The 14248-nt window shown below is 39.2% G+C and overlaps 1 protein-coding gene across 1 annotated transcript in view; it reads left to right on the forward strand.

Annotated features, from left to right (window-relative positions):
- The window catches only part of MFSD8 (major facilitator superfamily domain containing 8), a 626971-nt gene that overhangs the window by 152520 nt on the left and 460203 nt on the right, over positions 1 to 14248 (forward strand). The window contains exon 5 of the mRNA XM_044061750.1: positions 11881 to 11994. Coding sequence (XP_043917685.1) covers positions 11881 to 11994 — 114 coding nt within the window. The remainder of the gene's footprint in view (positions 1 to 11880; positions 11995 to 14248) is intronic.

Genomic DNA, 14248 nt, shown 5'->3' on the forward strand with positions numbered 1-14248 from the left:
GCTCCTCACCGCCCCAACAAGGCATCTACTACTATTGGTAGACTCCTTTCTCTCCATCTTGCTCCCAGTCTGGGCATCACTATAAATACAAAAAAAATCCAACCTAGCACCCACACAGCTCATAGATTTTATAGGGGCCAGGTTAGACACAAGGAGCTTGAAAGCCTTCCTCACTGCGGACAGAGTTCAAAATCTGCAGCTCCAGGTGCGGGCCATTCTCCACTCAAGTTCAGTTCCGGCGGAGTTGGTCCTGAGGGCTCTAGGGTCCATGGCGTCTGCTATAGCACTTCTTCCTCTTGCCAGGCTCAATATGCGCATCCTCCAGTGGACTCTCTTAGTACAGTGGTCGTACCTTGCTCTTCCTATGCATCATCCCATTGCGATCAGCAAGGCTTGCAAGCGGTCCCTCCTGTGGTGGCTTCACTCTCCAGATCTCCACGGAGGCCGCCCATTTTGTGCTTCTCCCCCTCTCGCCACGGTGACCACGGACGCCTCCCGCCTTGGGTGGGGGGGGGGCATTTTGCAGGCCGGACCGTCCAAGGCACGTGGAACGATTCAGAGACCTTACTGCATATCAGTGTTCTAGAGATGAGAGCAGTGCTCTTAGCGTTGCTAGCACTTCAGGACTTTCTTCCCTTGGGAACAATTGCGATTCAATCGGACAACATGTCGGTTGTCTGGTATATCAACAAGCAAGGAGGAACCAGGTCTTACCCTCTTTGTCGAGAAGCCATGAGAGTTTGGGAATGGGCTATCTCCACCAACCGCTTTCTCATAGCAACGCACATTCCGGTCGGTCCAACATCCTGGCCCGGACAAGCTCAGTCGCACCATTCTGACCCCTTACGAGTGCTCTCTCAATTCTCAAGTAGGCGAACGCATATTCGCACGGTGGGGAACTCCTTCATGCGATCTTTTGCCTCTCCCTCAAACACCAAGTGCGACAGTTTTTTCGCTCTGATACCTCCTCCAGGAGGTTCCCCAAGAGACGCTTTGGTGCATGCTTGGCCACCCGGTCTTCTGTATGCTTATCCCCCCTTGCCTCTGATGCTCCAAGTTCTTCAGAAAGCCTCTCGGGTGGGGTGCAGAATGATTCTCATTGCTCCGTTTGGCCTCGACAGATCTGGTTCCCCTTCCTAAGGTCTCACTCGGTGAATCCCCCTTGGATTCTAGATCCCATTCCGGATCTGATATCTCATCCATCCCGCCTATCTCTTCCGAACCTGGACAACCTGAAGCTGACCGCTTGGCTGCTCCAGTTCCACTCTTGATCAGGACTCCCGGTATTTCGTCCCCTGTTAAGGCGATCCTGGTGGCAGCTCATAAACCGTCCACTAGGAAAGTCTACCGTAGCAAGTGGAAACGTTTTCTTTGTGGGCGGAGCGGCAAGGCCTGAACCCCTTCACAGTTCCTCTCCCTTTAGTGCTTGATTTCTTAACCACTCTTTTTAACGATGGTGCCAGCAGTTCCACAGTCAAAGTACAACTTGCGGCAATTTCACATTATCACATTGGTCATGACTCCAGTCCACTCATGTCGGCCAAGTTGTGTAAAATTTTCCTTAAAGGTACTTTCCTTCTCAGGCCCCCTGTAAAACAAGCGGTTCCTCCCTGGGACCTTTCCTTAGTTCTCCAGGCCTTGACCGCCTCAACCGGCTCACGGTAGATCTCAAATTCTTGTCGTTCAAGACTGCCTTCTTAGTAGCCATTACTTCGGCCAAGAGAGTTTCAGAGCTCCAAGCATTATCAGCTAAACCTCCTTGCTTGGTCTTTCATCCAGACCGTGTTTACCTCAGGACCAACCCGTCCTTTCTTCCTAAAGTAGCTTCTGAAGCAAACATTAATCAATCCATTAATCTCCCTGTTTTCTTTCCTAAATATGAAAACAAAGGTGAATACAAGCTTCACTCCTTAGATGTTCACAGGCAACTTAGATTTTATCTAAACAGAACGGCTGGTCATACGCAATCCGACCAGTTGTTCATTTCCTTTGCTAAATTTAATTTGGGCAAGCCAATTTCTAAAGTCTCTCTGTCTCGCTGGATTTCACAATGTATCTTATTGGCTTATCAAGCTTCAGGAAGGCCCGCACCGGAGGGTGTACACGCCCATTCAACCCAGTCAGTCTCTACCTCGGCAGCCTTTAAGGCTAGGATTCCTCTAGATGATATTTGTGCAGCAGCCACGTGCGCTTCATCTCATACTTTTATTTCCCACTACAAGTTGGATCTTGCATCTAGGGGTAGAGCATCATTTGGCTCCGCGGTGCTCCGGAATATCCTTCCATGATGGCCGCCCAAGATTCAGGTAGCTGGGGACTCTGTCCCACAGGTTGCAGACAAATGAATCTCCTACTTCATATTTAGAAGTTATGTACTCACCATAACGTTCCATCTGAGTAGGTGTATTCATTTGTCTGCAACCATCCCGCCCTCCTATCCCCCTGGCCTTTCAGTTTCCTGCATATGGTGTGTTACCCTTTTCAGGGTGTTCTTGCTGTTGGCAAACTCGATCTGAGGTCATGAGGGTAGAGCAGGGCATTATGGGTGAGGGGAGGAGCTGAGAGCTTGGATCCATAGCTGGTAAACCATGCCGGTTCGGATCCGATATCGGATCCATAACCCACAGGTTGCAGACAAATGAATACACCTACTCAGATGGAACGTTATGGTGAGTACATAACTTCTAATTCTCATCTCCCCCTTCTGGCCCCAGCAGGTTTGGTTCCCTTACATTTGGCCTTATTTGAAACATCCTCCATGGATGATGGATCTTCTTCCAGACCTATCTCACCCATCCGGCCAGCTTCACTGAGACCCAAAATCTTGAAGTTAACAGCATGGTTCTTGTAATTCCAGTGATGGCCATGGATGCCGGGCTCTCCTCTTGTGTTACACACACTTTATTATTACCTCAGAAACATAAGACAAGAATGATTTATAGAAGTAGGTGGAAATGATTTGTGGTTTGGGCTTCCTGAAAGGGCTTAGAATATTTTTCAGCACCTCTTCCTTCTATTTTGGATTTTTAAAAGGGTTATTCCAAGAAGGTGCTTCTCAGTCATTAATGTTCAGTTAGCAGCCATATCCAATTTTTAATTTTGGGAAAATTGCAATCCTGTTGCATCCTTAAAGTTGTCTAATGGCTTTTTAAAGGACTTTTTCTGCTCAAACCCCTATCAAGGATCCCATTCCCCCTTGGGGTATTATAGTGATGCCTCAGACTTTAATGAAACCACATTTTTAACCAGTGGCATTTGCAGAATTGAAGATTTTATCTTAAACTATTTTTGTGGCTATCACCTCTGCCAGAAGATTTTCTGAAATGCAAGCCTTAACATGCAGACCCCCCCACTTGATCTTTCACCAGGACAGGGTGCCCCTTTGGACTAACTATAATTTTCTTCCAAAGTGGCTTCAAAAGATTCTCTGAATCAGACTGTTCATAGAAGATTCAAACTGTTAACTTACCAGTTTTCTTTCCAAATTTCTCTTACAAAGGTGAATATATATTGCACCTGATGAACATGCACCTTCAGATGACATTTTATTTACATAGCACAAGTAGAAAGCTATTACTCAAAGTGGAAAGGAATGGTGAAGTGAGGAGGGAATTCAAGAAATAAGGAGAGAGTGGAATTTGCTTGTCCAATCTTTCTTCCCAGTCTTTTCTAACAACCTCTGATTGTTTCTTATAGTTGTACAATATTTTATATGCCTTACTAATTATCCTTTTTTAGCAGTAGTTTCTTTTCTAGACTAAAATAAAAACTCTACCAGAGCAGGTCTTTCACTTAGGATTTCTCTATCCCTTTCTCTTTATCTATACTATGATATCAATCCTTGAAAGAGATTGATATCACTCCCTACTAGGGAACGCAATCTCTAGCATGCAGTCTAAATGCCTTCTTGTTCTGTTATCTTTCCCTGTCTAGTTATTTTCTCCCATTACCTTGGTTTCTTTTTTCTCCAGCCCCCTCATGCCTACTATCTGTACCACTAATTGCTGTTGTCTTTCTTGGCAAAAATCTCCTTTTTCCATTCGCATGTTGACTTAGATCTTACAATATTTTCTGCTACTTTATGAATACAATATTCTGTATGGCTGTTATTCTCCATAAGGATCTGCATCCAAAATCTCACTCTCTCTCCTTATTTTTTGAATTCCTCTCCTCTGCTTAATCAGCCTCCCTGCTTGTGTTAAGTTTATGAACCTTAACTGTGTAGCTCTAAAGTATTCCTTCATATGGGTTAATCCTAACCTGCCTTGTTCTGTTGAAAGGATCATCTTATCCCAGCTGACACTTGCCCTTTTCCCCTCCTAGATAAAATTCTTAGACTCTCTGTTAATTGCTGTTGAGCAATACTCCCCTGGTTGATAAATATGCCTGACCTGTATATAAACCTAAAGCAACTAAAACATTTTCACTGCTTGTTTCTTGCTATCCATATTCAAAAAACAAAGAGCTTATAGTTTCTCACTTTTTGTATCATCTTTAGTCTCTTTCCACTTATCCTTAGTTGCCATAACAGATTCATTTTTAATCCATACTCCTAAATACTTCATTTTTTTCTGTCCCCATAAATATGGGTATTGCTAAACCAATGTATGTGTGGGTAGATAGTTTATACCTATGTCCTTTGTTTTATCTTCATTAATTGTTTATCCTGAAAAGACATGAAACTGTCTCAAAATGTTGCACAACACAGATGTCTTTTTCTGATTTTAAGAGGCACCAATTAATATTGTTTACAAATAAAGCCAACTTTTCTTGAGTACCATACCAGTTTTATCCTTGAATTTGAGTCCCTTATTTTCTTTGCCACTGGCTCTAAATACAATGCAAATAATGAAGGAGAAAGAGGACACCCCTGCCTGGGTTCCCCTGTTCAGACACAACTTATCAGAGAGGAACATTCCCACCTTAATGTTTGCCTCTGATCCCTCATATATCTTCCTAATTAATCTTATTATTGTATCAGGGAATGTAGATGCTTCCATTGCTCTACTCATAAAATTCCAGTTTACTCTATCAAATGCTTTCTCTGCATCAAGACCCACCGCCAACAGCAGTATTTTCTTACATTCTGCTTTCCTGTGGATCATCATTGTTGTATTAATGTTGTCAAACGTTTGCCTCCCATCCACAAAACCACATTGATCCATATAGATCAGTTTTGGCAACACTTTGCCATTCTTTTTAGCTGTTATGCATATAAACACTTTATAATCATGGTTTAAATTGAAATGGTACTATATGAAGCTGGGTCTGATGGGTCTTTACCTTCTTTAGGTATTCAGTCCACCAGAGCTTTCTTCCAGGATGTTGGTGCTTCCTCCTTTTACAGTACTGTTAAAATCTTCTAGATCTTTATCACTTTCTTCCGTCTAGCTTCAAAACTTCCACAGGAATACCATGTATTCCATGAGACATTCCTGCTGATTGATTATATGTCTTTGTTTTTGTCTCATCTCCTCCTGTCTTAACTGTTAATTGTTGAACCTCGCCTACATATTTTCAACATATTTAAGATTTACATAAATATTTCCATTTGTGATCTTTCTTGATTTCCAAATTTCTTTGCTTGATCCAAGTTTTCATAAAATTTCTCTCATACCTGTACATGATCTCTGGTTGTTTTTCTTGTTAACAGGCTTCCAGAGTTTGGCAGCAGTACTTTCTGTTGCCTAATTCATTGTGCTAAACATTTTTTTACTCAGGAGTTATCATTAAAAAACAGTTGATTAACAGCAATCTTTCTAAATCCATGCATATTATCTAAATACTTTCTTATTTTCTGTTTAGCACTCTGCATTTTCACTTCTTGTTCTGTGAGATTCCTCTTATTCTTCAATACTTTAACCTATATCAGCTCCTCTAAATAATTATTGTTACTTATTAACCATATCTCTATTTCGTTTGTTTCTACCCTATTTTTAAACTCGACTTTCATTTTATCCCACTCATTAGCTCTACCTTCTGAAGAAATTTGTATCTTCTCTAGTAAATCTTGAATAATTTCCATTACTCATTCTTTACGTTCCTGTCTTTTAAACAGATAGGAGTGGAGGTCACTGTGCCTTATTTTTACTTCATTACCCTGCATTTTTGTCATAAGGTCTGAAGTAGTTATTGGATGTGTCAAAGCTTTCAATTAAATGGACGTTCCTATGAAATATAATTTCTGTCTAGTCTTGGCCAGTTATTGTGCCTTGGGGAATAATATGCTAATTATATTCAAGTTCCTGCTACTGAATTCACATCTTCCATACCAAACATTTTCATAAATTTCTTCAGAAATCTACTTTCTTTTGTTATATTTTGCCTTTTAGGTCCCCCAGATACATTCTCACTGTTACAAATCAAGCTCCAGTCTCCACCTGTAAGTAATAGTCCTTGCTGAAAGCTGATTTTTTCTCCCAAATTTTTTTAGCTCCATAATAACAGTTTTAGGTGTAATATAAATACTTGCCAGAGTAATCTTCCTCCCTTGCCAGCAGCCCCTTACTACCACAAATCTATCATTATCTTTTTTTTTCTCTTCTATCACTATTGGAGCTCCTCTAGCAATTAGTATAAATATACTCCTTTTCCTTTGTCCCTGATATTCTGCTGATATCCATCCTAAAATCCTTTCTTTATCAAATTCATACGCTCACTTCTTTCCAAACATGTCTGCTGTAGCACTGATACTTGCACTTTGCTTTACGTAATATAATTCAGTTCTGTTACCTTTCTGTCTATACTTGTGAGACCATTCACTTTCTAAAATATGGATGATGTAGACAATTTGACAATCTTTTTAAAATGTCCGTTTCCAACTTTTGTATTACATACACCCACTAATGTTTGACAGGTTGATCCTTTATACATTTTTTCTTGTCTCCATTTGAACCTAAGTCACATTCTGCAAGACATTTTGTTTTAATGAAAACCCTCAAAAATACACACACACACCTTAGTAACTTAAAACAAACTCACAAAAATGATTGCATCTTCTAATAATGTTTAACTCTCCTGATAGGAACAGTTACCCTGAATTGACAACTGCACTCAGTCGTTACCTTATCTAAATTTAAGGTTATCCATGCAAAGTGCATGTTACAGCATGTGCTGTTACTTGCTGTTGGTTCTTATCTGTATTCACTTCCCAGATGAAAAAAACAGCTTGTATGCTTTCAGAAAACATTAAATTTTAGCCTTAAGAAAAAGTACACTGGCTATCTTTAAATAAAACTAAATTGTAGACTCTTCTAGTTAATTCACTGAGGTTTTTAGGTACCAGGAAAACTGCTGTCTCTTATTAATTTCTAATAATTTCAGACTTTATTTTTTGCTAAGCTGCTTGCCCTTGTACCTTTTCATTTTAAATTTCTCTCAGCAATATCCACATCTGTCGAGATTTATTGTCTGGATCTGTAGTCAGCGTATCTCCAGGGAAATGTAAGAATAAAATATACAGCTGGCCCTAACTGCGGACTTCTCAACTCACGATGAACATTTATTTGCTAAAGGAAACCTTTTCATTGCATTCACAGTGTTCTCTTATTTTTATAGCACACATACTTGCACAAGAAACTTATTAGAAGATTAAGCTAATGGCACTAATCCAGACATTCATCTATGCTGAAGTAAAAGAAAACATCTCAACTCTACATTTATTACACCCTATCCCAACAGCTGAAGATTACAGTATAGAAACTTGAACATGCTTTGGTCCAACCTTTCCTCTATTTTTACAATGTAATACCTACATTTCTTAAAATTAAAAAGTACGTGCTTACATTAGTATCTTTATCACATACAACAATCACTGAAAATGCTTTATTATGTAATATGCAATTTATATCATGAAATGTTTTATACAAATACTGTTAAGAACAAAAATTGTTTTAATTACAGTTATTCTTTTTCCCCCTTTAGTGTCCTTCCAGACATGAATGACATGCAGTGGAATATATGCATTTCAGTACCTCACAAGTTTAACAAAGTCAACAAAAGTCCAATCTTTCTCCGCCACTTTTTCTTGTAAAGCCATACTTCACAAATGTGATTTATGCTTGATATTCTCACATTTATTCACTAATTTCAGTGTTACTGGTCTTGTTCCTGTTCATCTCCATCTCCCAATCCCAGACTACCATTGAAGATGAAGGTACTCCCAGTTCTGCTAGTCAATTCCTGTGCTTTTGTCTTTCTCTCAAGCATTTTCATTTGTGACATTGGAAAAGGTTTTACTGGCAAAGTCTCTAAATGAGCTTTATTATCAAAAGAATGAGAAGCAGAGTTCCCTTCTGTTTAATTGCTCACTTTTTGTTGGACTAACTTTTTTGTATTTCCTCCTTAGCCTGTTCTGCATTAAAAAGTATTTTGAAGACCGCTGAATATAGCACTTTGAATCTCACAAAGCCTCTCGACATACCCCAATTGCTGAAATAAATTTGCGTTTCTTTTGCCTGGTGTACAGTGAATAATCATTTTCCACAAGTACTCTACTGTTTCCAGTTAACTTTGCCTTCTGCCACAGTTTTGTCAGAATCAACTCTTTCTGCTACTATGATTACATCTTTCTTAATACAGGTCTTGACTGCTTTCTCATGGCCAGGTTTGGAGCGTACAGATGATGTGCCCATTCAGTTATCAAATAACTGTGTGGAATACCAGTACAGTTGCTTATTTGTGTTTTTATAAAATTAATACAATCTGTCTCTTCCAGGTCCACTTGTACAGCAGAAAATCTCAGGTTATCTCTGCATGTTCTGCCCTCTAACTTTAAATTCTTTTGAAACATCTCTTCTTGAGGAGTCCCAAACTCAGCTAGCTTTTTCTGCATTTCAACCTGTGATTTTTGCAATTTTATCAGTTCATCAGTATAGCTGTTTATAGCTTCTTCCATTTTTTTCCAGCCATTTGAGTTGATATACTCCTTCATTGTTTCATTTATTTCAATCAGCTCAGAGTACATTTGATTTATTTTTTCCTGTAAATTATTGTAAGCCATGTCTTGTATGAAATCTGGTGCCTGAGCTGCATTTTTGCTGAACAGCTGCTTCCCAGGTAGTGTTTTCTTTTTGCCTTTTATAGTTGATTTTCTTTCAGGTTCTCCATGTTTCTTCTTTGCTAGCATCCAGGCAATGTGCTTATTAGCCAGTAACCACATTTTACTAAAACTGTCATAAGTACTAGCCCTTGTTTCTTTTTTTTTCACACTGGGAATGCTGAATTTGAGGTGTTGATCAGTGTGCAGCCATCTCGGAAGTCCCCCATGCCAGTAGTAATTATGAAGACATATATATTAATCAGCAGGTCTTTATTTAAGACTGCCCCTCATTTAAAGTAATTCATTTATTCAAAATTTGTATCATGAAAATATGTAAATGTACTTTGGAGCAAAGCAGTGACAACTGTACAGAAGTTACTTCAAGAAAGTACCACTAAAAATTTCCAAACTTACTGTATCTAGCCAACAGGCAATTATTGACTGATCTGTTATCCTTGGGCAGAAGTATTGTTTGGGTCTCATCCTATCTACCCAGGCACCCTTCCACCTGTTCATAAACAACTTATGATTAGCAACGAAAACAATATTAGTCAAGCCGAATAAATTGCACATAATTTAAGCTCATAGTACTTTCCATACTCTATAATAGGCCACTTCCGAGTATAAGAATTTAATAGCTCCATCTTTAAAACAGAGCTATTTAATTCTATGACCAAGAGAGGGAAGATCAGCCTTTTGTCAAACAATATAAGTTACTGGAAAACACCCCGTTGAAAGACTGCAACATTACACTCCCTAAGTGCATATTAGGTGCAACTCATCTTCCCCAGTGCCCTCTTACTTTCATACACATATCATGATTTTATATTTTCTATAAATGTATATCCAGAGACTCAGAAGATCAGGAAAGTGGTCATTGAGGTGGTATAATGATGTGAGTTACAGCTCATACATTTTTTTATTTACTGGGGTTGATAGATGGCAGTTATGTTTTCCATTGTTCTGTTAATACATTTCCCATATGAGGATATTCCAGAGGTTGTAATGCCGTCACTCACTGTATCTGCTTCTAGTTTCAGAATTCTCACTGCCATTTCTTGGACTGATGGATATATTCCATCAACCTGAAAATGTTTCTTATTTGTTTTCCTGGTTCTGTAGCACTCTGTCATAGCAGCTGTATCAGTGGTGGGTTTGAGAGCTCACTTTGGGACAGAACAAGTACAGGGGATATGAGCATCTCTAAGAATTATTTACACATTGTCCTACTGGAGCCGAGGATGGTTTTGTTGACTTTTCAAAGTTTTGGGATGCATTATAATGTATGGGGGCTTGATAGCCAGTTTAGAGAACCATGAGATGGAGTGGCATCTGCACTGAAAAGTAGTACAGGCTCTCACATTGCTAAAACGTTTGGAAGTAGGTCACAGAATGGCACATTTCTCTGATGATAAGTCATAATCCTTAAGAGTAGGACATTGTCACATAAATGCTTAAGTTTCAAAACAAGCCTTGTCCTAGAGTTGCTTTATTGCATTTACACTTGTATGTTGTTCTTCCAGGTATGTGGTAACTCCAAAGGTTAAACTTTTTATGACCTCATATGTTCATTGGTATGGCTGATTGTAGCAGATCTCATTTACAGTGTATATTTATTGTTATAGGAGACTCCCAATACTGGGGGGCTTAAATGCTCCCTAAAACTCAATTTACTTGAACTACCCTTCAGTTAACCTTATTGTAAATTTAATTTATTTAATTATTATTATCTAGCTTTCTGATGTGTGTGTTAGTCAATTTTTGGTTACATTTTACTTTTGTTTTCCAGTTTGCGTTTAAATAGTTAAACTTGATTTTCATTCATATCCAGAGTAGGTTCTTATAATTGTCAGACTTTGTATTTCTGTGCAGGTATGTGTGTTGAATTTAATATTTAGTTGCAGGATTTGTTTTATGTTTTAATTATATTTTATATTTTTTGTTAATTTGTATATCAGATCTGAGTTTGATTACCAATTTATGTGACAGTTTCCCTCCTGATTCCATTGATGTTCATGGTTGCATTAGCATCTTTTTTTTTGATGTTTGTAAAATTTCAATAAAATATTTTATGCAGCAAAAACATGTAAGCAAGGCAGTCATTCAGTTTTTGTTTACCCTAGAAAACTGGCACTTGGCACATATGTGGCTTTACCCATTTATCAGAAAATTAAAACGAAACTATCATGCCACAAAAATTGCAGGTCCTGTTTCCTACATCTGTGCTAGCAGGTTCCTATTACCTGATTGCAGACGCAGTTTGTCGAATGCGTCTTGATTGAACTGACAAGCGCAAAAGGCGAACTAACAAAGAGGCTTTTCAGCGAATTCTTTCTCTGGGAAATAATTTGCTTGGCTGCTTTTGTTACTTTGCCATTTTCGGCACTGTAGTGCAATCTTGGAGTTGGTATATTTAAGTAGGGGGAGTGGTATGGTGGGCGAAGCCCCCCACATTATGTAATGTTTAAAAGTATTTTTTTTTCTTTGGAACAGTGATTATTTTTTCCCTTGGAAAAAAATCACTGTTCTGAGGTTTTGATGTTGTAAGCTTTTGCTTACATGGGGTCGATTATTTATCGTTCGCTTTTCTAAGCATGCGATAATATAATATTGACCTCTGCTAGCAGGTATGTCAAGTATGTATAAAAGTACTCAGATAAGTAAAACTAGTATTTCAGTGGTCATCACATATTTACACTTACCCAGCTTCCTTTTCCCTACTCTGTGCTTTATAAATTGTTTTACATGTTGGGGAATACATCATATAATGTCTTGGTGAATGGATCTTAAAGTGTATAGGTGTTCACAAAACCTTGATAAGCTGTTCTTTCCATTTGCAGGTAATGTTGCTGTAGTGAGATCTTATGTTGCTGGAGCAACTTCTCTGAAGGAGAGGACCAGTGCCATGGCAAACATGAGTGCTTGTCAGGCACTGGGCTTTATTCTGGGCCCAGGTATGTAACATTTAAACGTAACATCATTTTAACCAGTGTGGTCTACTGCTGTGTAACAAGTAACAAAAAACCTTCTGTGATAGTATGTCAATGCAAACTTCTGAGTAATTTGTAGTGTATTAATGTAGAAATTATGTTGTGTTTGTGATTTGCAGTTTTACTGTTCAACATTACACTTGTTATACAGATAGATGATTTTGGTTTACGGCACTTCTCTGGATAGAGGCCCTTAAGGCAGTATTCGTGGTCACCTGGTATTTTTTTGCTTTTTTCAGCTTGCTTTTGTGATGAAATCAAAGCCATAGTTAGCATTTGTTTTCTCCTCCATTAACCGTCAGGTCTTCCTCACAGCTCCCCGGCTGATCCAGTCCCTTCCCCCTTGACAAGAGCCCTACCGTTCATTTGTTCCTTCAGGATCAGGAGAATCAGGAATGAAACCTTCATATGTGTGGAAGAACAGGATTTTATGTTTATACAGTAACCTCCCACTTGCACATACCAGGTACACACTCAATGGATTGGCATACAATGGTTTCTACAGTTGCTTTTTCTACTCCTGTGGTTGTAATATAATCAAAGCCTAGCTCCCATTGTTAGATGTACCATAGTGCAAGCTGTGGACCTAATAGGACTTCAGTCACTGGAAGTGTGCATGGCCACACACTTCCAGCACCTCTGAGAGAGATAGGTAGGCTGCCTCTGTCATTCCTGTCTCAACCCATCAGGTTGTTCCAGTGGTGGGCTGCTAAGCAGACCCTGGTCAGCTGGGTTGAGTTAGGGCTTTGTCCGTGTTTGCCACAGAACCAGGTTACAGTCAACATTTTAGATTATAAAGAGAGAAGGGTTTATTCGGTCTTGCAGATCTTGTAGGTAACCTGTTTTTGGCTGAGAACATTTGCATTCCTTACTTTAAATATGATTTATTTTCATTTGGTATATCCGTACTTTATTTTACTTAGCATTTCCATCAGCTGTATTTCAAATGGTTGGGTGGCGCAGTGGTACAGTGGTTAGTGTTGTTGCCTTACAGCAAGAGGTTCTCCGGTTTGATTCTTGGCTGGGGTGCCTTCTGTACTGAGTCTGCATGTCCTCCTTGTGTTTGTGTGGGTTTCCTTCCATATTTCAAAGGCGTGCATCTGGAGCATTTCTCCCTGGGCCTCTGCTGAAAATGGACTCTGTCAAAGTCCGACTTTCCCAGTAAACAAATGTTAAATAAATTTGTTTTATTTCTGTAAAGCAAATATAAATTGTAGCATAATGTCTGTCTGCAAGTTCATTTATAAAGGAAAAAATGCATCTCTGATAAATATTACACTGAAAGTACATGTAAATTGATCATTAATTGGAGTGACTGCTAGCTTTTTTATTTAACATATATCCCCTGCTTTCTGCAGACGTAATAATAGTTTTCTACCACATCTGCTCAAAATCATAATTAAATGTAAACATTTAAAATATAAACATTCAGAAAAACATTTTGTGTACATGCAAACTGATCAAAAATGCACAACACACAAAATACATAATTTTTCACAGTATTTCTTGCAGGATGCCCCTCGCACACATTAGCAGAGTCCTGGAAGAGGGAACAGGGAACCTTTCATAGTTTCATAGTAGTTTCATAGTAGTGTACTAGGCTATCTGCCCGGGGGCATTTATAAGCCTAGCCAACAGTGATGTGGCTTTACGCCACCCCATACTATATAGTTGCGCCTCTCTAGTAGTGACACATGTGGGACCCCATTATTTAGTAAACTATACCTCTGTCTAGTAGTGACACTGAGGTGACTCGGGTAAACTGCGATCTCCCATCCATGCATCGAGATTTTTCTTGAACAGTGCCAATGAAGGGCTCTGTCTCACATGAACTGGGATTTTGTTCCAGAGTATGGGTAACCTCTGTGTTATGAATCTATCCCTCCAGCATGTCCTATTCATATTTGTGCAGAGGTTGAAATCTTTAGCTCGTGTGGTTCTGGTGGATTTGGATTTTTTGAGATGGAGCATGTCCATCAATTCCTGGTTGGACATGGCCCTGTATGTTAGGCACAAATCACCTCTGAGCAGGCGGTATGCTACTGAATAGAGCTGGAGTTTCTTTAATCTAGTTGGATAAGGCACATCTTTGAGACCTATGATCCTCTTGGTGAGGTACTTCTGGGGTCTTTCCAGTTGTTGCATGTGCCGGGTGAGATGCATCCCAAATGGAGCATTATATTCAATCATGGGCCTGACAAGGGAGGAATATAGAGGT

This window comes from Protopterus annectens, chromosome 2.part0 (assembly GCF_019279795.1).
Source record: "Protopterus annectens isolate FY-2018-M chromosome 2.part0, PAN1.0, whole genome shotgun sequence".
Classification (NCBI taxonomy): Eukaryota; Metazoa; Chordata; order Ceratodontiformes; family Protopteridae; genus Protopterus; species Protopterus annectens.